This window comes from Eubalaena glacialis, chromosome 4 (genome assembly GCF_028564815.1).
Source record: "Eubalaena glacialis isolate mEubGla1 chromosome 4, mEubGla1.1.hap2.+ XY, whole genome shotgun sequence".
In the NCBI taxonomy this organism is placed as follows: domain Eukaryota; kingdom Metazoa; phylum Chordata; class Mammalia; order Artiodactyla; family Balaenidae; genus Eubalaena; species Eubalaena glacialis.
The window spans coordinates 172,338,470-172,360,675 of NC_083719.1; the positions used below are offsets into that span (position 1 = coordinate 172,338,470).

At 37.3% G+C, this 22,206-nt stretch overlaps 1 protein-coding gene and 1 pseudogene across 1 annotated transcript; one reads left to right on the plus strand and one right to left on the minus strand.

Annotated features, from left to right (window-relative positions):
* The first annotated feature begins 165 nt into the window (after positions 1-165).
* Positions 166-20,592, plus strand: GCSAML (germinal center associated signaling and motility like). Its single transcript, XM_061189030.1, has 5 exons — positions 166-260; positions 645-704; positions 4,345-4,394; positions 18,449-18,477; positions 20,303-20,592. The coding sequence occupies exons 1-5, from the start codon at positions 166-168 to the stop codon at positions 20,540-20,542; spliced, it is 474 nt and encodes a 157-aa protein (XP_061045013.1). The 3' UTR covers positions 20,543-20,592.
* LOC133090249 (UV excision repair protein RAD23 homolog B-like) lies at positions 9,763-10,995 on the minus strand (annotated as a pseudogene).
* Positions 20,593-22,206: the final 1,614 nt, after the last annotated feature.

The following is a 22,206-nucleotide window of genomic DNA, read 5'->3' on the forward strand; positions in this document are numbered from 1 at the left end:
GTAATCATGCAAGTCACTGGTTTCTCTTGTTGCAACTTCATCATTCGGTGTTTGCTTGATTCTCATAAGAATGATTTTAACTGATGAGAAAAGCCTAAGAGTAATATGAACAACATAAAATTCTCTGAAAGTAGGCAAAGATTACATTGCCTTTTATGTACATGGATGGCAAAACAGAAGGGTCTGGAGAATCTTGCTCTGGCCCAAATGGCCAGAGTCAATAGTCCTAGTGCTCCACAGGACGCTCATAAGCTGCTGATGTAACCTGGCCTCGCTGGAGAGGCTGCACCTTCCCATTGTTAGGGTCTTTCTACTTTCTTGGCCTCTCCTGTTTCTTCTGGAGACTCAGGAAATTTGCATGCCTGATCATGATCAATCACAGCTCTGGAACTTTCCTGATAATTAAAAATGAGACTGAGAGAATCAAAGATCAGACTGTAGACATTTTTCTCCCATCGTAAGCCTGGCCTCTGTTGTCAACTTCCAAATTGCATTCTATATCTATGACTGCCAGTTTCAAAGGAAAGAGAAGTTTGACAAAAAGGAAAGGCAGGTTTGTTTTCAATGGTAAGGAAACCTAAAAAAGTAGACGAAAACATTTGGAAGGAGGTAACAATCTCTTTTTTCTTTGTGTTTTCATCTAGTTGCCTGAAAGAGAATCAAAAGCAGCTTGGGAATGTAAGCCCAGATGTGAAAAGGAAACGGTAAGAATACAGCCTATCAGATCATATTTTTCCCCAGAGATTTACTTCCAGAATCTCTGTCCCATGAGAGCTAACCCCTTATCTTAGACCTCTTAGAGCCACATGATAGAATTCTTTGGTGATTGCCTCTAAGACTTGGCAGAATGTTAGATGGAGACTCTATCTAAACATGTGCACATATTTTGTTTCTTAATCGTTATATAAAGTAAATGCATGAATGTATAGCTGAAATAAAGGACGTTTGGTTTTGGTTGTCTATTTGGAATGACCACACTTCCAACCTATTCCTCATACTTAGCCAGAATAATCTTTCAGAAATATAAATCTAATCATGCCTTTCCCTTAAGACCCTTCAATGGTTCTGTATTACATCCAGAATAAAATCCAAACTCTTCACCAGGGACTAAAATTCAATAAGGACTAACCCCTGTGTACCTCTCCAATCTCATTCCTCACCCTGCATATTCACCTATTATCTCCCAGGAAGTCATGTTCTTCAAGCCACCAATCATCTTCACCTCAGGGCCCTAGTAAATGTTGCTCTGCTAGTGCACATGGTTTTTGTTTTCCTTGCTTGTGATTGATAACATCTTTTCTGGAGATGCTGGCTCTTATGATTTCTCAGAAAGATCTCCGTGACTAGACTATGTACGAATGCTGTTTCCATACCTTGTCGATTTCCTATACTGCCCCCTACTTATATTTGCCATGCCTTTCTCTTAACTTGTAACTTTATATTTGTTAGTTTAGCTTTTTACAGTCCATCTCCCTCTGTAGACCACATGCTTGTCAAGGTTTAACCAGCAAAGTGTTAAAGTGAAGTAGAGTTCCCTGTGCTATACAGCAGGTTCTCATTAGTTATATATTATATACATATTACTGTATATATGTCAATCCCAATCTCCCAATTCATCCCACCCCTCCTTCCCCATTGGTGTCCACACTCTTGTTCTCTACATCTGTATCTCTATTTCTGCCTTGCAAACTAATTTATCTGTACCATTTTTCTAGATTCCTCATATATGATATTTGTTTTTCTCTTTCTGACTTACTTCACTCTGTATGATAGTCTCTAGGTCCAGCCATGTCTCTACAAATGACCCAATTTTGTTCCTTTTTATGGCTGAATAATATTCCACTGTATATATGTGCCACATCTCCTCTATCCATTCATCTGTCGATGGACATTTAGGTTGCTTCCATGACCTGGCTATTGTAAATAGTGCTGCAATGAATATTGGGGTGCATGTGTCTTTTTGAATTATGGTTTTCTCTGGGTATATGCCCAGTAGTGGGATTGCTGGGTCATATGGTAATTCTATTTTCAGTTTTTTAAAGGACCTCCATACTGTTCTCCATAGTGGCTGTATCAATTTACATTCCCACCAACAATGCAAGAGGGTTCCCTTTTCTCCACACCCTCTCCAGCATTTATTGTTTGTAGATTTTTTGATGATGGCCATTCTAACCAGTGTGAGGTGATACCTCATTGTAGTTTTGATTTGCATTTCTCTAATAATTAGTGATGTTGAGCAGCTCTTCATGTGCTTCTTGGCCATGTGTATGTCTTCTTTGGAGAAATGTCTATTTAGGTCTTCTGCCCATTTTTTTTATTGGGTTGTTTGTTTTTTTGATATTGAGCTGCATGAGCTCTTTGTATATTTTGGAGGTTAATCCTTTGTCCATTGATTATTTATTCGTGAAGTTTAAAAGCTATTACCTTTCAATGTTCCATATGATTTGTGTTATTTTCCCCCTGTAAAATCGTTTTCAGGTCTTTATTTCAGGAGTTTTTTAAAAATATCTTTGGATACTTTTATTTGTTTGGTTCTCATGTCCAGAAATAACAAATATGTGTATATTAGGCTTTATTTTTTTCATAATTATCATTCTTTCTCTAACCACTCTACTTCCTCATTTTCTACCCTTTAATTTTCAGTTCAAGTGTGCTTTTCATGCTATTGCTTTGTTGTTAGAATTTATTGGGGCTTCCCTGGTGGCGCAGTGGTTGAGAGTCTGCCTGCCAGTGCAGGGGACTCGGGTTCGAGCCCTGGTCTGGGAGGATCCCACATGCTGCGGAGCGGCTAGGCCCGTGAGCCACAACTACTGAGCCTGCGCGTCTGGAGCTTGTGCTCCACAATAAGAGAGGCCGTGATAGTGAGGGGCCCGCGCACCGCGATGAGGAGTGGCCCCCGCTTGCCGCAACTGGAGAGAGCCCTTGCACAGAAACGAAGACCCAACACAGCCAAAAATAAAAATGAATAAATAAATAAATAATAAAAATAAAGGAATTCCTTTAAAAAAAAAAAAAACCTTTAAAAAGAATTTATTTTACTTTTCCAGGCTTTTAATACTGTTTTACTTTCTCTAAAAATTTTGTCATTTCTTTCCATTGTTTTCCTGATTTATGCTAGCCCACTTTCCCTCTCCATGTATTATTATTATTAACAAAGTTATTAACAGATAATTACTCTCTATCTGCCTTTAATACATAGTTTCTGCTATTTTTGTATTATTTTTTGTCATAGAGTCCATGCTTGCAACTTTGTGCATAGTACCTTGCTGTGCAAGCAGGTCATCTGTGAGATAAAGTAGTGTGTGTGTACATTTGTGCATTGGTTTGGGGAGGGTGCAGAGGAGAAATAACCGAAGATTCAGGCTTTGATTTTAGTATGTTGTCTCAGACTGCCTCCTCACCAAATATTCTCTTCCTTCTGCCCTGGGCACATCTACATTCTGTATGTGTTACCCTCTTTGAGGTGGGAAGGTCATTACAGGTTGTGTCCTTTGTCACCTCCATATTTTCCCTCAATTTTAGGAGCCTGGGAAATGGAAAAAAAAATGCTGTGTTGGCAACTCCATCCCCTCTCTGTCTCTTCCCTATTGTGTGGTGTGGAATTGTGTCCCTGTAGAGATAATCTTTATTTCTCTCTTCACTAGCCCACACTTATTAATGTCTGTAACTGCAAGTTTGTAGTTAGAATTTCTAAGACTTCTCATTTATCTTTAAAGATGTACTCACTCATCAAGAATGGCAGAGAAATAAATTGAATTTCAATATTTTCCTTTGAATCATTCCCAATTTCACTATATTGCACATATGTTCTCCATATATGTGATAATATACAATATACATGGTCTAATAATTTAGTAATTCCTAAATTCAATAAATTCATAAACTATTTTGTTGGCATTTGTGGAATTTGTTCTCCACTTTTCATTCTTTTCTTAGATTTCTGTCGTTTTTCTTTTTTCAGCTTTATTGAAGTATAATTAACAAATAAAATTTTAAGATAATTAAAGGGTACATTATGATTTGATATATGTATACATTTTGAAAGGATTGCCCCCTGAGATAATTAACACATCCATCACCTCACATATTATGTTTTTTAAATGTGAGAGCATTTAAGTTCTACTCTCTTAGCCTATTTCAATTGTATATAACACTATACAGTGTTAACTTTATTTCATCGTCTTTCTGAAAGGGCTAGAATAAGCAGGCTTTTAATATTACTTAACCTTGGAATTGTAAATTTAACAATGACCTTAGGTTAAGGGCAATGAAATATTTCTTTCAAGTGCAACTTTAGCTTCAGAGAACTGGAGTGTCTCATATTATTATCTTTCCCCTTTGTAGGCAGGAAATGACTACATCTGAGATAGAAAATCAAGGTCAAGGTAAGAAAAGTAAGTCATTGCTTTGTAATATTTTTCATACTAGGGATGTAAGTTTAAACATACAAATTAGCTGATGTTCTGATACTATGTTACAGTTGGAGGAAATTCTGCTTGGAGTTTTTATAGGACTTATAGGGATGTGTTAGTCCTTCACTTGTTTTGTCTCACAAAACTGATCTCATTATTCTTTGTATTACAGTAGTATTTGCACATAATTTATTTCTAGCAATACTTTATAGACTTCTAGGGGAAGCAATTAACCAAGCTCTGCCAATTTTAATTTATATATTGGTGTTTTAAAATAAGGCCACTTTGAATATTATCTGGTTTAAGTTTTGTTTTGTTTTTTTTTTTTTGCTTAAGCATTTACTCTGTTTGACATAGTATCTAGGTGTAATAATCATGTAATTACTCAAAATGGACAATTATGAAGGAAACTCACATTTTCTTATTACTATTGCTTCAACTGTCTTCTCATCTTACAGTCAAGCTTCTTGAAAGAATTGTATGGCCTCAGTATTTGGAACTTTGCATTTCCCAATCACCTCTAAGCTCATAGTAGCTTACTTCTGGTACTACCACTCCACTGAGTGTATTCAATGGACTATGAAATAATGTATTTTACCAAACTTCATCATAGCCATAACTAGAATAACATGCTTAAAGAGCATCATAGTGCATTGCACATAAAATTGTTATATGAGACAATTATTTTTTTATGCATATGTATATGGTTGTACTAAACAAGGGTATAAAATATATTTCTAACTATGGGTCACGTTCAAAAAAGTTGAACACCCAGATGTAACTACAGACTCTAAAGGACAATTTTCAATCTTAATCTCAATCACCGTATCTCTAGCACTTACAAATGTTGCTCAAAATCTCCCTCCTGAAATTCTTCTTTCCTCCATTTGTTTGGCACCACACTCTACTCTTAGGATCCTCAATTGCAAATCCTCTCTACTCTCTGATACTGCCCTTTCTTCAGTACATCTAAAATGCTGGTGCTTCTTAATGATCCAGATTTGGAATATTTCTACTTTCTTGAGGAGTTTGTGTATGATTGATTTTATTTCTTCTTCTAATCTTTGGTAGAATTTTCTGGGGAAAAGTATCTAGGGGAGATATTTATTGTGAAGAACTTTTTTTTTTTAACATATAGATTCAAATGCTTTTGTAGTTATAGACTATTCACATTTTCTGTTTCATCTTGTCAGATTTGCATGTTATATTTTTCATCAAACTTTTCCTTTTCTATTAAAATTCCAAAGTCCTAAGCTTAAAATTGTTAATCATATCCTTGTATGTATTTAATGTTTGCAGGATCTATAGTGATGCCCTCTTGCTCTTCCTAACATTGCTTCTGTGTGTGTGTGTGTGTGTGTGTGCACGCATGCGTGCACGTGCGAGATCATGTGTTACTAGAGTTCCTTTATTTCATTAATATTTTTATGACATCAAATTTTGTATTTTATTAATCCGTTATCACAGGAGACTCTCTCTTTGGGCCCAACTCCAACTGGTATATGGCTTACTCAAATTCTAAGAAGCTCAACAAATATTGTGCTACTTTTATTTACAGGAAGAGGGAATGCAAATTGATTCAGATGGGATTATCCTGAAATAGTTCAGGCTACTAAACCCCCCAAAACTTCACTGAGGTGCAGGTTCCTTCATTTTCCTTTGGCAACCTATGTGTTTAAAGTAGCCTTGGGTACCTGCTCCTTTATGTTCACCAGGACCTATCAGCCTTATGTCCTCCATGTAATAGACCATTATTATGTCCTGTGGATACATGAAATGATCAATGTACCTGCAAAGCAGATTTTGACAGAGAGACAGAAATTGATATAGCCCTGAAATACACCAATGAAGCAGCACTGGTGTTCCTCCATGTGAAAGCAAATGCATCTAGATAGCTGCCAATGTACTGCTTTAGTAAAGTTAACAGACCTCAACTGCAACAGTAAATACAATTGAAGTTGCCATCTAATTAAAATTTGTGAAAATGTCCAAGACATGGCCATCCTTTACTAAGGCCAAAAAGGGAAATTAAATGAAAAAGTGATCAAAATTACTACCTCTGCATCTTTTTGATATTCAAGTCAATAATTTCCTTATTTCCTTAGGGAAATTATATTGCTGTTAGTTAATTTGTTTACCTTCCATTTGGACCATGCCACCAGAGCTGGTAAGGAGAATCTATATAATGATGCTGCAAGTTGGTCAACATATCTGCTTTCACCCACATTTTCAAGTCAAGGGGTTTATGGACCCCTTCAACACACTATGACAATAGACACAGGGGGAAAATTCTATTCCCCAATTAGTGGGCTAAGGTATAAAGAAGATTCTTTCAGGGCCATTTCCTTGGTCCTTTGATCAGCCCTTGAACCACAAATTTAAAGTCTTGATTGTATCACGTTCTCTGTTTATGTGCTCCAGAAGCAATCATACCATGAGTTAGTCTTTATATTCCTCATTCTTTCCCAAAAGGTCTGTTAGAGCAGTCATCTAGGCTGGGCTTTTCCACTCAAGTATACTGTGGACCACTTGTGTCTCATTTTTTAATACTGATGGGATCCGGTTTGCCTCTAAACCAAACCAGGTGATGTAACTAAGCCCAGATTCTCATACCCTTGGGAGTTTGTTGCTTCAGCCATTCCTGGTACCAACAGTTGCAGTTTGGTCATAATTATTGGTTTGAATTGCAGGAAAGACATGGTAGTCTGTTAATGGTGTACGAATAATAATAGCACCACAAGATTTACCAAAAAACAAACAGCAAGCAAAATTTGCAATTTAGAAAACAATGCGATGCTTACCAATGTGTTTTCTCATGGACTTGGGGAAAGGAAGGTTTTCTTTGCCATTTTCTGGGATGTTGGGACAATGATGAGAAGGTTATATTAATATATTCACTTAAATATACTTACATTCCTAAATCTTTAGATATTTTCCTTTTTTTCCTTTATGACAAGGAATATATGTGTGGTAGGTAGAATAAAGTCGCCCAAAGAAATCCAAGTTTGACTATTTTTTTAAATGTCAAAAGGGACTTTGCATACATGATTAAAGGTCTTGAGGTGGGGAGAGTATCCTGCATTATCCAGGTGAACACAATTAAAACAAGAAGGTTCTTAAAATGTAGAAGAGAGAAGCAGAAGTGACAGTGTCACAGTGATGCAGCATGAGAAAAATTCAAACAGCCATTGCTGGTTTGAAGCATTGGAGGGGGCAATGACCCAAGGAATGGGGGCAGCCTCCAGAAACTGAAAAAGGCAAAGAAATGGAGTCTCCCCTAGAGCCTCCAGAAAGGAATGCAACCATGTCAACATCTTGATTTTGGCCCTGTGAGACTCATTTCAGAATTCTGATATCCAAAACTATAAGAAAATAAACTTGCATTGTTTAAGCCATCGGTTTGTGGTAATGTGTTACAGCAGTAATAGGAGACAATTACAACCTAAAATAACAATGCTGCTTTATACAGGCCATTACTGAGATCAGTTCCTAGGCAGCCTCTCTAGTTAATAATTAGAATTTCTCTCAACTCTGTGAGTTGCATTATTGAGTCCAGACCTTCTGGTAAGTGCATCAATATCTAGACATTCATTCAGTTCCATACATATGTGTGCTTTCTTTCATAATCCAGGACTCACAGAATCAATTCATTAACAACAACGTGTTGCTAAATTCACACTTTTGTTTGTTTGATTTTGGCAAGTAGTGAATAAATATTTTTAAAAATAAATAAAAAAGACAGTATTCTCTTTCTGTTATAATTTACTGAAAGTTAAGGGCATGCTTGGATCTGATTTCTATTTTCACTCTGAATATAATGATGTGTTCTTGGTGAGGGATACTGGGTGGCTTTCCTTTGCAAGATAACTTTCCTCAGGGTTTTCAATCAAGGAAGGAAGAGTCCCGCTATCCAAGGCCAGAGGGAGCACCTCATGTGACACAATAGTCTTACTTGTTGGAGTTTGGAATTCAGGTTAATTTCAGTCATCAGAAATTTTCTCAGATATTTAAATTCTGGTGCTAAGGCTCATATTTTTTTTTTCCAATCAATGCCCTGATTTCAAATAAGAAGTCTACTTAGGATATTAATTTAGCTGACCTTTAGCATAGTGATGGCATATTTCACATCTTTTTAAGATTTTTATTTTAATATGCCATGAGATATCTTGATTGTATATTTTCCAAAGAACTTTTCCAGCCGCATCTCTCAACCCTTCCAAAAGGTTTCTCCAGTCTGTCCAATGCAGTAAAAGATGTTAGATGATAGTTCTATCCACCTTCTCTTTTCGAAAGCAAATAATCCTAATGACTTTAATGGTCATACATTCTTATCTAATAAGGAAGAACATTTACAAATATCAGAAACCCAGTTTTGAGACATTTGCATTGATTTTGAACTGAATCAGAATTTTGTGGGTTTTAAAAAAGGCAGCAGTTGGAATTCACGACTTGCTGACAAACACATTTCTGCTGAGGGAAGGGGAAGACAGGGATAGTGAATGCTGTATTTCTCCATTGGCCCCAAAGTGCTAATTCCACAAAGGGATACATCAAAAGCAAACATGCAACTGTAGTTTTAAAACTTTTTACTGCAATATAACAATGAAGTAAACAGTAATTAGACACCTACCAATTTCCCCCCCAAAACAAACCAAAAAAATGTAAACAGGAAAATAACTCTGCCTATACTTGTACAGCTTCTCAACTCATGTTAGAAGGGTCTCACATTCAATGATAAAGAAATTTAAAATAGCAGTAATTATTTTCATTTTAAGAAAAGAGTCCCCTTCTCCCCCCTCAATCCCAAGTATTTATCATGAAAGAATGGGCTTTCTTACACATTAATTTTATACTTATTGGAAGCAGCAACAATAACCATCAATAATTTGGCATTTCTGTTTACAGTTGCTCCAATTTTTTTTTCAATTTCACAAAGCCATTATCCAGTGTTGCCATAAAATAGAGACTGTAGATTCTAGGTAGCAAAGATTCTTTTTGAAACCAATGTTAAGTCAAAAAATATAAAGCAGGGCATTACACTAAATTTCTGGATCTAGTACACTAAAAAGAGTGAAACCTAGGAAAATTACCTATTGTTTTATAGAAGAAATAAAGACCTGCAAAAGCTGACTTTTGGTTGTATAATACTTTACACGTTGTGTGGATTTGCGGCATCTGCTAATTGAAGCAGACAGGCACGGTATTCATCCCTACCCTGTATCTTAGATCCCCCCTCCCCACCCCCGACAATCCACTACCTTATACCAAGTATGTGGACATGAGCCCAAGTCATCCCAGACAAACCAGTGAACAAAGTTAGTGTAATGCACTGGTGTGAAGTGTGAGATAAAAAAAAAAATCCCTTTCAATCTTCATCAAAGTTTTGCTGTAGAAGAAAATTGGCAGCCAAGTTCTCATTCTTCTCACAAGCAAAATATGCTTGTATCACAAGTCCTTCAGGAAATCCTAATGCCTTTAATCTTTCTATAGCTTCTTTTTCCTGAGGCGTTACTTGAATGTAGTTCATATGACCACTTCCAGCTTCTGCAATTCCTCCACCCCCTCCTCCTTGACCACCAGCTTCTTGAACTGGTTCAATATAACATCTGAATAAAATGCTCCTGATGTTGGCTAATTTGCTGCAGTAACTGAGGATTTTCTCGACCTATCTGTTGTAGTGATGCTGAAAGCAGGGAAGGATTCTGTTGAATAATTTGTCTCATCTGTTGAAACTGAGGCTGATTCCGTAAAAATGCAAGAGGGTGTCCTCCAGAACTTGTTGCTGTAGTCGTTGCTGTCATAGTTGCTGCCGCTGCAGCCACTGAAGACTGAGGAACCCCAGTACTCGCTGCTGGAGGGGGGGGTCAACCACAGCCTGACTTTCTCTCTCTCCAGGAATTCCCATTAAAAGATACTCCACTGCCCTGTCAGGGTTGTTGAAACTGGCTCTCAGGGCTACAATTACTTGCTCTCATCCATAGTCCATTGACATGATCTCAGTTACCGTATTCTCATAAGACTGACCTGTCACAAGTGCACGTGTTGCATCTTCAGAAAGGTTTGACCAAGGAGAATCACCTGGTGTACTGTCAGTTGATGTTGGGCTAGCAGCCACTGGTGTTTCTGCTGGCTTTTCTGCAGGTTTCTCTTGTTTCGTTGCACTAGCAGGTGCAGGTTCAGAAGACGCTGTCGTTGATGCTGGAGTGACAGATGCAGGTGTGGGAATGGGGGCCAAAGTGGGGGCAGGGATTGAGGCCTGAGCCACAGCTGGTGCTGTGGAGGAACTAACTGTGGTAGTGGTGGCAGAATTAGATTGCTGAGTTGTAGCTGGTGCTGGTGTTGTCACTGCTTTGGGTTTTGTCACCATAACTACCACGAAGCTTTTCTCATCAATTTTGTATTCTTTTAGAGCAGTATCATTATTGAGGATTTTGCCTGCATAAATTAATTTTTGACCTGCTACAGGAAAGGCATCTTTACCCTTTTCAGATTCAATCTTCTCTTTCAGTGCTCTTACCGTCTCATCTGAGTCAATGTCGATCTTGAAGGTCTGCTGCTGGAGGGTCTTCAGGGTGACCAGCATGGTGCCATCATGCAGCTCTGCTGCCAGGCGTGCTCCGGGTGCTGGCCGCTGGGCAGGGTCTGTGGCCTGGTGGGGTCCTGGTGTTGCCCGCGCTCCTCGCGCACTCGGGAGGACAGCAGTGGTGGTGGGGGCTTGTCACATTTACCCTGCAGAGCGGCCTCCCCGCAGCGCTGCTCCCGGGCCGCGTCGCTGCCTCTACCTTCCTCACGAGCTCGGGCCACCATGCTTCCTCATGGGCCCAGCGCCAGCCACTGAGTCTGCAAGAGGCGCGAGGGGCTCTTCGAGAGCAGCAGGTAATCCACTAGCTCACCACAGGCTGGTGGCCCTCATCATCGTGACTCGCTGAGATGCGCCCCCTCCCACATTTTAATCTTAGAATAAATATGCTTGTTCTTAAATACTTCAACATTTTCAGCACAAAAGCTGCAACCACTTCACCAACTAGTGTTTGATTTCTTCATGCCCTTCATACTTATGCTTGGTTCTCCAAATTGTTGTCTCTAATACTATAATTGAATTGTACTCAGGCTACATAATTCCTTCAGTTTATGATTATACAACAGTACTAATTTAAAAACATATTTGGTTAATTGTCACTACATACGATTATATTTATAAATATATGTGATTATATGGATATACATAGCATTTCATATTTGAAATCTGTGCACTGAACGTGACTTTTTTGTGAAGAACAGTGAGGTATTAAAAGTTATTAACAGAGGGGGACCTTCAAGATGGAGGAGGAGTAAGATGTGGAGATCACCTTCCTCTCCACAAATACATCAAAGATACACCTACATGTGGAACAACTCCTACAGAACATCTACTGAACGTTGGCAGAAGACCTCAGACTTCCCAAAAGGCAAAGAACTCCCCACGTACCTGGGTAGGGCAAAAGAAAAAAGAAAAAACAGAGACAAAGAATAAGGATGGGACATGCACCTCTGGGAGGGAGCTGTGAAGGAGGAAAAGTTTCCACACATTAGGGAGTCCCTTCACTGGTGGAGATGGGGGGTGGCGGGGGGGAAACTTTGGAGCCATGGAGGGGAGCGCAGCAGCAGGGGTGCAGAGGGCAAAGCAGAGAGATTCCCTCACAGAGGATCAGTGCCGACCAGCACTCACCAGCCTGAGAGGCTCATCTGCTCACCAGCTGGGGTGTGTGGGGGCTGAGAGCTGAGGCTCGGGCTTCAGATCCCAGGGAGAGGACTGGGGTTGGCTGCATGAAGACAGCCTGAGGGGGCTAGTGTGCCACAGCTGGCCAGGAGGGAGTCCAGGAATAAGTCTGGACCTGTTGAAGAGGCAAGAGACCATTGTTTTGGGGTGCACGAGGAGAGGCGATTGCTTCCCTATCTGCCCACAGAATGCAGAGCACTGCCTAAATAAGCTCCAGAGATGGGCATGAGCCATGGTTATCAGCTTGGACCCCAGAGACAGGCATGAAATGCTAATGCTGCAGCTGCAGCCACCAAGAAGCCTGTGTGCAAACACAGGTCACTATCCACACTCTCCTCCTGGGAGGCTGTGCAGCCCACCACTGCCATGGTCCCGAGATCCAGGGACAACTTTCCCAGGAGAGCACACGGTGCACCTCAGGCTGGTGCAACGTCACAGCGGCCTCTGCCACCACAGGCTTGCCCCACATTCCAATTATGACTACCGTACTCCTCCCTCCCCACAGTCTAATAGAGCAAGAGTGCCCTAATCAGCGGCTGCTTTAGCCCCCTCCTGTGTGGGCAGGGAACAGATACCAGAGGGTGAACTACACATAGAGATGGGGCCAAAACCAAAGCTGAACCCCAGAAGCTGTGTGAACAAAGAAGAGAAAGGGAAATTTCTCCATGCAGCCTCAGGAGCAGCAGATTAAATCCCCACAATCAACTTGATATACCCTGCATCTGTGGAATACCTGAATAGACAATGAAGTGTCCCAAAATTGAGGTGGCAGACTTCAGGAGCAACTGTAGACTTGGGGTTTGCTGTCTGTGACTGATTTGTTTTTGACTTTTATGTTTATCTTAGTTTAGTGTTAGCACTTTTTATCATTGGTGGATTTGCTGATTGGTTTGGTTGCTCTCTTCTTTTTTATAATTTTTTTTAATTTAGTAATTTTTGAAATAATTTTTATTACTTTCTTTCTTTCTTTCTTTCTCCCTTTTCTTCTGAGCTGTGTGGGTGACAGGGTCTTGGTGGTCTGGCCTGGTGTCAGGTCTGAGCCTCTGAGGTGGGAGAGCCAAGTTCAGGACATTGGACCACCAGAGATATCCCGGCCCCAATTGGCAAGAGATCTCCCAGAGATGTCTGTCTCAATGCTAAGACTCAGCTCCACCAAAAAGCCAGCTCCAGTGCTGGATGCCCCATGCCAAACAACTAGCAAGACAGGAACACAACCCCACCCATTAGAACAGAGGCTGCCTAAAATCATACTAAGTTCACAGACACCCCAAAACACACCACCAGACTAGACCCTTCCCACCAGAACCCATCCACCAGAACACAGGCATCAGTCCCCTCCACCAGGAAGCTTACACAAGACACTGAACAAACCTCACTCACTGGGGGAGACACCAAAAACAATGGGAACTACGAACATGCAGCCTATGAAAAAGAGACCCCAAACACAGTAAGTTAAACAAAATGAGAAGACAGAGAAATATGCAGCAGATGAAGGAGCAAGGTAAAAACCCACCAGACCAAACAAATGAAGAGGAAATAGGCAGTCTACCTGAAAAAGAATTCAGAGTAATGATAGTAAAGATGATCCAAAATCTTGGAAATAGAATGGAGGAAATACAAGAAACCTTTAACAAGGACCTAGAAGAACTAAAGAGCAAACAAACAATGATGAACAACACAATAAATGAAATTAAAAGTTCTCTAGAAGGAATCAATAGCAGAATAACTGAGGCAGAAGAATGGATAAGTGATCTGGAAGATAAAATAGTGGAAATAACTACCACAGAGCAGAATAAAGAAAAAAGGATGAAAAGAATTGAAGATCATCTCAGAAATCTCTGGGACAACATTAAACACACCAACATTCAAAATATAGGGGTCCCAGAAGAAGAAGACAAAAAGAAAGGGACTGAGAAAATATTTGAAGAGATTATAGTTGAAAACTTCCCTAATATGGGAAAGGAAATAGTCAATCAAGTCCAGGAAGTGAAGAAAATCCCATACAGGGTAAATCCAAGAACACGCCAGGACACATATTAATCAAAGTATCAAAAATTAAATACAAAGAAAAAATATTAAAATCAGCAAGGGAAAAGCAACAAATAACATAAAAGGGAATCCCCATAAGGTTAACAGCTGAACTTTCAGCAGAAACTCTGCAAGCCAGGAGGGAGTGGCAGGACATATCTATAGTGATGAAAGGGGGAAACCTACAACCAAGATTACTCTACCCAGTAAGGATCTCATTTAGATATGATGGAGAAATTAAAACCTTTAGAGACAAGCAAAAGAGAAGAGAATTCAGCACCACTAAACCAGCTTTACAGCAAACGCTAAAGGAACTTCTCTAAGCAGGAAACACAAGAGAAGGAAAAGACCTACAAAAAGAAACCCAAAACAATTAAGAAAATGGTAGTAGGAACATACATACTGATAATTACCTTAAGTGTAAATGGATTAAATGCTCCAACCAAAAGACATAGACTGGCTGAATGGATACAAAAACAAGACCCTATATACGCTGTTTACAAGATACCCACTTCAGACCTAGGGACACATACAGACAGAAAGTGAGGGGATGGAAAAAGATATTCCATGCAAATGGAAATCAAAAGAAAGCTGGAGTAGCAATTCACATATCAGAAAAAATAGACTTTAAAATAAACACTATTACAAGAGACAAAGAAGGACACTACATAATGATCAAGGGATCATTCTAAGAAGAAGATATAACAATTGTAAATATTTATGCATACAACATAGGAACACCTCAATACATAAGGTAAATGCTAACAGCAATAGAAGGGGAAAGTGACAATAACACAATCATAGTAGGGGACTTTAACACCCCACTTTCACCAATGGACATATCTTCCAAAATGAAAATAAATAAGGAAATAAAAGCTTTAAATGACACATTAGACAAGATGGACTTAATTGATATTTATAGGACATTCCATTCAAAAACAACAGATTATTTTCTTCTCAAGTGCTTATGGAACATTCTGTAGGATAGATGATATCTTGGGTCACAAATCAAGCCTTGGTAAATTTAAGAAAATTGAAATTGTATCAAGTATCTTTTCCAACCACAGCACTATGAGACTAGATATCAATTATGGGGGAAAAAAACTGTAAAAAATACAAGCACATGGAGGCTAAAAAACACACTATTAAATAACCAAGAGATCACTGAAGAAATCAAAAAATACCTAGAAATAAATGACAATGAAAACACGACGACCCAAAACCTATGGGATGCAGAAAAAGCATTTCTAAGAGGGAAGTTTATAGCAATACAATCCTACCTCAATAGACAAGAAAAATCTCAAATAAACAACCTAACCTTACACCTAAAGCAATTTGAGAAAGAAGAATTAAAAAACCCAAAGTTAGCAGAAGGAAAGAAATCATAAAGAGCAGATCAGAAATAAATGAAAAAGAAATGAAGGAAACAATAGCAAAGATCAATAAAATTAAAGCTGGTTCTTTGAGAAGATAAACAAAATTGATAAACCATTAGCCAGACAGATCAAGGGAAAAAAGGGAGAAGACTCAAATCAACAGAATTAGAAATAAAATAGGAGAAGTAACAACTGACACTGCAGAAATACAAAGGATCATGAGAGACTACTACAAGCAACCCTATGCCAATAAAATGGACAACCTGGCAGTAAGGGACAAATTCTTAGACAAGCACAACCTTCCAAGACTGAACCAGGAAGAAATAGAAAATATAAACAGACCAATCAGAAGCACTGAAATTGAAACTGTGATTAAAAATCCCCCAACATACAAAAGCCCCAGACCAGATGGCTTCGCAGGCGAATTCTTTCAAACATTCAGAGAAGAGCTAACACCTATCCTTCTCAAAATCTTCCAAAACATAGCAGAGGGAAGAACAATCCCAAACTCATTCTACAAGGCCACCATCACCCTGATACCAAAACCAGACAAAGACATCACAAAAAAGGAAAACTACAGGCCAATATCACTGATGAACATAGATGCAAAAATCCTCAACAAAATACTAGCAAACAGAATCCAACAGCATATTAAAAGGATCATACACCATGATCAAGTGGAGTTTATCCCAGGAATGAAAGGGTTCTTCAATATACGCAAATCAATCAATGTGGTAAACCATATTAACAAACTGAAGGAGAAAAACCATATGATCATCTCAATAGATGCAGAAAAATCTTTTGACAAAATTCAACACCGATTTATGATAAAAACTCTCCATAAAGACCTAAATGTAAGGCCAGACACTATAAAACTCTTAGAGGAAAACATAGGCAGAACACTCTATGACATAAATCATAGCAAGATCCTTTTGGATCCACCTCCTAGAGAAATGGAAATAAAAACAAAAATAAACAAATGGGACCTAATGAAGCTTAAAAGCTTTTGCACAGCAAAGGAAACCATAAACAAGAAGAAAAGACAACCCTCAGAATGGGAGAAAATCTTTGCAAATGAAGAAACTGACAAAGGATTAATCTCCAAAATTTACAACCAGCTCATGCAGCTCAATATCAAAAAAACAAAAACCCAATCCAAAAATGGGCAGAAGACCTAAATAGACATTTCTCCAAAGAAGATATACAGATTGCCAACAAACACATGAAAGGTTGCTCAACATCACTAATCATTGGAGAAATGCAAATCAAAACTACAATGAGGTATCATCTCACACCAGTCAGAATGGCCATCATCAAAAAATCTACAAACAATAAATGCTGGAGAGGGTGTGGAGAAAAGGGAACCCTCTTGCACTGTTGGTGGGAATGTAAATTGATACAGCCACTATGGAGAACAGTATGGAGGTTCCTTAAAAAACGAAAAATAGAACTACCATACAACCCAGCAATCCCACTACTGGGCATATACCCTGAGAAAACCATAAGTTAAAAAGAGTCATGTACCACAGTGTTCATTGCAGCTCTATTTACAATAGCCAGGACATGGAAGCAACCTAAGTGTCCATCAACAGCTGAATGGTTAAAGAAGATGTGGCACATATATACAATGGAATATTACTCTGCCATAAAAAGAAACGAAATTGAGTTATTTGTAGTGAGGTGGATGGACCTAGAGTCTGTCATACAGAGTGAAGTTAAGTCAGAAAGAGAAAAACAAATACCATATGCTAACACATATATATGGAATCTAAAAAAAAATGGTTCTGATGAATGTAGGGGCAGGACAGGAATAAAGACACAGATGTACAGAATGGACATGAGGGCACAGGGAGGGGGAAGTGTAAGCTGGCACAAAGTGAGAGAGTGGCATGGACATATATACACTACCAAATGTAAAATAGGTAGCTAGTGGGAAGCAGCTGCATAGCACAGGGAGATCAGCTCGGTGCTTTGTGACCACCTAGATGGGTTGGATAGGGAGGGTGGGAGGGAGACACAAGAGGGAGGCGATATGGTGCTATATGTATAAATATAGCTGAGTCACTTTGTTATACAACAGAAACTAACACAACATTTTAAAGCAATTATACTCCAATAAAGATGTCTTAAAAAAAGTTTTTAATATACTGTTGTTATACAGAATTTTTTTAGTTTGTTTAACATATTCTATAATTTTGCTCAGAATCACTTTCAAGCCTGTTTGGTTTTAGATTTAAGAATCAGTCAATGTTCCTTTTATAAATTGAGATTTTACTGTATTTTGTATTCTGTGACCTCTGTAGTTCTAACTTCTTTATTTAAAATATTAGTAATGAATCTTAGATTAACAGATGTATAATTTGCTTCAGTATTCATAGCTGTAATCAACCTGAATCTGTACTTAATTTAAAATATTTACTTTTGTTATTTCAGTACCTATCTCTATAATATCGTTCATCTTAAGGATTATTTGATTTTCTTATGATGATATTATAAAATTTATATCATATTTTATAAAATTTATATCATATCAGAATTATTCTTTTTTTATACTTGCCATACTTTATTTTCATATCATGTTTATTGATAAAATTTTATTATACTATTCCAAAATTTATTATATTCACCAGCTTTGGTATGTATCCTTTACATAGAATCATAGCATTGATGCTTCCCCAAAACATATGTTCTCCCTTGATATTGTCATACAGAATTGAGAACCTCAATCATTAAAAAAACCAAATCACGACATGTTTAGATAGTGGACCTCTGAAATTTTATCATTGCTTTGTTTACTTTTCACCATCTCTTTACCTCCAACTTGTGATGTTCCAAAACCCTTACGTTGCTTTCTTTTTATTTTTATCCTCCAGGTAAAGATGTTCCATCCATGTCTAATCAGGTAATACAAACATTATAACATTTGTCTGATAAATGTCAAAATACAGACAAGTTCAGATAAGCCTAGTTGTAGGTCTTTCTTTACTTGTAATTTCTGAATGGATTTATCCAAGTCTTTCATGTTTTAAATATTATTCCTGGTAATTTTAATGCAGAAATGAAAATAATTTTAAAAATAAAAATATTTTAACAGATTTAGGTGACTGGTAAGTTTTTATTGTTGTCCCAATTCTACCAAAGTCTATTATTTTAATTTTCAAAGCTATTATAACAAAAATAAATGAAATCAAATTCACAACTACAATCTGACCACCATAAAACATTGATTCTTTTTAGCTTTCCACATTCCCTTCTAATCTTTATGTCCATGAGGATGGTCTGTCTACTAAGAGGAAAGTTTGCCAAATAATGAGAAACATTTTCTGATATGAAGCATCGATCAGCAAGGGTATGCCCTTGATTACAAGGATGTACTCTCTCAAAATGGAAAATGGAGAACTTACAGCATCCTATCAGGGACTTCCACTCGTTGAGTACAATCAAGATCTTTCCACTTTCCATCCCGTTCCCCTTTTCCTCCTCCACATTAACCTTGCTAGAATCCCAGGACCAAAAGAATTATTGCGGCAACCAAAATAATTATTGACTTCAATAATCAGGAAGATGTTTTCTAAATCTATCACCTGCTTTTGTTTCTTTTTTTTCCAATATACTCCTTACTAAATATTACAGAAGCAAGATAAAGTAAAAAAGGGAGAGAAAAGAATGAGATAATTGATAGTACTGTAAAGCACTGAAATGGCAAAAGTAAAAAAATAAATAGTGATAAGGAAGAGGATTTTTCAATATAAAGCAGCTAAGTGTTTTCAAATGTACATATTGTATCAGCCAATGTAATAAATTTAGTACATTAAACTCAATTTTTCCTTCTCAAATTGTTCCTAAGTTTGTAAATTAAAGGATTAAATATTTACATGTAACCAGGACAAACATAGTTACCCATATTTAAATTATGTAGTAGAAAATGCTCATTTTTAACCAATTTGGGTGTGTGTATGTGTATGTATAGAATAGCTATTAATAAATAAACTTATTCATTATATATGGACTATAAATAGACTATTAATATGAAAAGAAAACGTGCCTTACAAATGTAATATTCTGTTTTGAAAATGGGGAATATTCTGTTTCTGATAGAAAGGTCTAATAAATTTTCAACTTATTTTCTTCTACTGCAAAAAAAATTCCTTATGTCCAGGACTTAACTTTTATATTTATAAACATGGTGGATATCAATCAACATATGAAAAAATGTTTATTCTTTTTAATAGTACATCATAAACATTTTATTGATTTAATTAGTATGTAGTATTTTAATGTTTTAATTTTTCTTTCATGGTCTGTGCAATTAAAAATTATTTAAACTCTAAATTATATTAATTGAATTTTATCGTATGAAGGGTTATTGTTACGTAATTTGATTAATTACTTATTGAGGTCTGACTGTTGCATATATTGCATCTCAGTATGTGTGGCATGAAGTATACAACTGCTTTCCTCTAGATAGTCAGGGAGATAATAGTGTCCTTTTTTCCTCTTTTATTATTTGAGGTGAAATGAAAGCAGAATGAGTGGTAGTTTGAAGCACAGTTCATGTTGCTAAAATGAGGGCTCTAAAATATCAGGGCTTGGAGAAAGGGCTTTGAATACCTGAGTTACACCCAGATCACCATTAGACAAGAAAAAGGGAGGGGTAGTGGGGCACAAAGTTCAAATCTGATGATTGATTCTGGATCCTTGATTTCTTTTTTCTTTGTACTTGGCAGGAAAATGAGAATGGCAGTGGTTCTGAAGAAGTGTGCTACACTGTCATTAATCATAGGCCCAATCGAAGACCCTCCCAGAGCTCCAACGATGATGGTTATGAGAACATTGCAAAGAGAGTGAGACCATTAAGAGAAGGGTCAGAAACAGAATATGCCCTTCTCAGGAGAGCTTGCACTACTAGGTCTTCCTTCTGTACCCCTGAGCATGAGCATGATTATGAACTTGTGCTTCCTCACTAGAACACTCATGCCTCATCATCTTCCGGCAATAAAGATGACAGAATACTGGCCTCCAGGGGAGTCTTACTCTTTCAGCTGTTCATGAAACATTTATTTCTGGCCAGATTTTAGAAATGATATCCTTTCACTATATTACCTTGAGAAACTCTGAAACATGTAATCTCTGAGGATTGGGTAAAGCCATATAAATTGATATAATGATATAGAGTATTCAACATCTTTTTGTCTGTAAGGTTTGAAGACATGGAGATGGTGGGGGGAAACCTCCTTAAGACAATAAACATCTACAGATATATGACCTAGAATATCCATTTCCAATCCTACTTTCCAAATTTCAAATGCCAGCATTCACATTCCTAATTATCTATTTCATTTTTTGAGGTCTAATCTACTCAATAAATTCTTAAAACATAAGACCAGTGATCAGACCCTTTGCTAACTGAATATTTACTTCAATTTTGCCTTTTCCACATACTGGAGATTCTTGTATGTAAACTTGTGGTAGCAATTTAAGAATTAACAGTTTTTGATATTGGCCTTTCTGAGAGGAGAAGCTGAGAGTGCCATTAAAAAAGAAGTGAATGAGGTTTTGTTGCCCATTGTCTTTCTTTCCAATAGTAAATCAGATAAATCTGTTCAAAGATTACTAAAAATTGAAAGTATACTTGTGCTTATAGCTTTGTTCACAATATACTAGTTAATTTAAACTATTACTGGTTATTTTTAATGAAGAAGGAAGAATAGTGTCTTGTTTTAAAATTTAGGCAAAATGGTAAATAATCCATTTATTTTTACTTTCATTCCCAAGTATAGTCTAAATGACATGCCAACTTCCCAATAAGGACATAAAGAACATAATTGACAAAACATCTATAATTAATTTTTTAGATAGTTACAATACACTGACCGCTTTGGTCATTGACAAGGATAAATAAATAGATGGATGTCATGGATGTCAGCTAACTTATTTTTTTTGTTTTGTTTAGTTTGTTTGTTTTTTCATTAAAGTGACATGTACTAGTAGGAATGAATCTGGTTTCTAGTTATTAGTTTAATATTGACCTAATCTAAAATAAAGTATGCTATTCTCCTATGCACATTATTTAATCTACAATAGGAGGGAAACTGAGGCACTTCTCTACACTGAAGCTCCATTACTGCCTCCTCCATAGAACTACCTGGAAGAGGGTGGGTAGATAGATAGAATGAACAAATTAGCAGAAAGGGATGGTTCATGTCAAGAAAATTTGGGTAACTCTCCTTATTTATTAGGAATGATCTCATATAACAGAAGATACTGAAAATTACCATTTATTGAACGTTTGCTAGGTTCTAGTGGTGTAACTTATTTGTTTTATACAAATTTTGACTCTCTATTCTTGGTAAATTCCTATGCTCCTTTGGGGTGATTTCAATGTGTGGAAGGAGAACTTAATTTTGTAATTCTGGAAAAGTCACCCTGTCAGAAATATGCCAGTCTTATAGAAATCAGTCAACTTTGGGGAATGACAAAATTATTTTTTCTCTGTGTGCTTTTGTAGTTATTTTTCACATGTAATAAATATTATATTTAAAATAAGTGAGTAATTTTAATATACTTAAAATCTGGAATTATAGGAGAAGGAGCAGGCAATAGGTTAATGAATATCATTGTTTAGTATGAG

Bases quoted from the DNA above. Each gene is read 5' to 3' on its own strand.
- GCSAML (XM_061189030.1), top strand. From the start codon at position 166: ATGGCAAAACAGAAGGGTCTGGAGAATCTTGCTCTGGCCCAAATGGCC. The intron at 4,395-18,448 runs GTAAGTCATTGC...TTTATCCTCCAG, and splicing joins TCAAGGTCAAGGTAAGAAAA to GTAAAGATGTTCCATCCATG. The intron at 18,478-20,302 runs GTAATACAAACA...TGTACTTGGCAG, and splicing joins TTCCATCCATGTCTAATCAG to GAAAATGAGAATGGCAGTGG.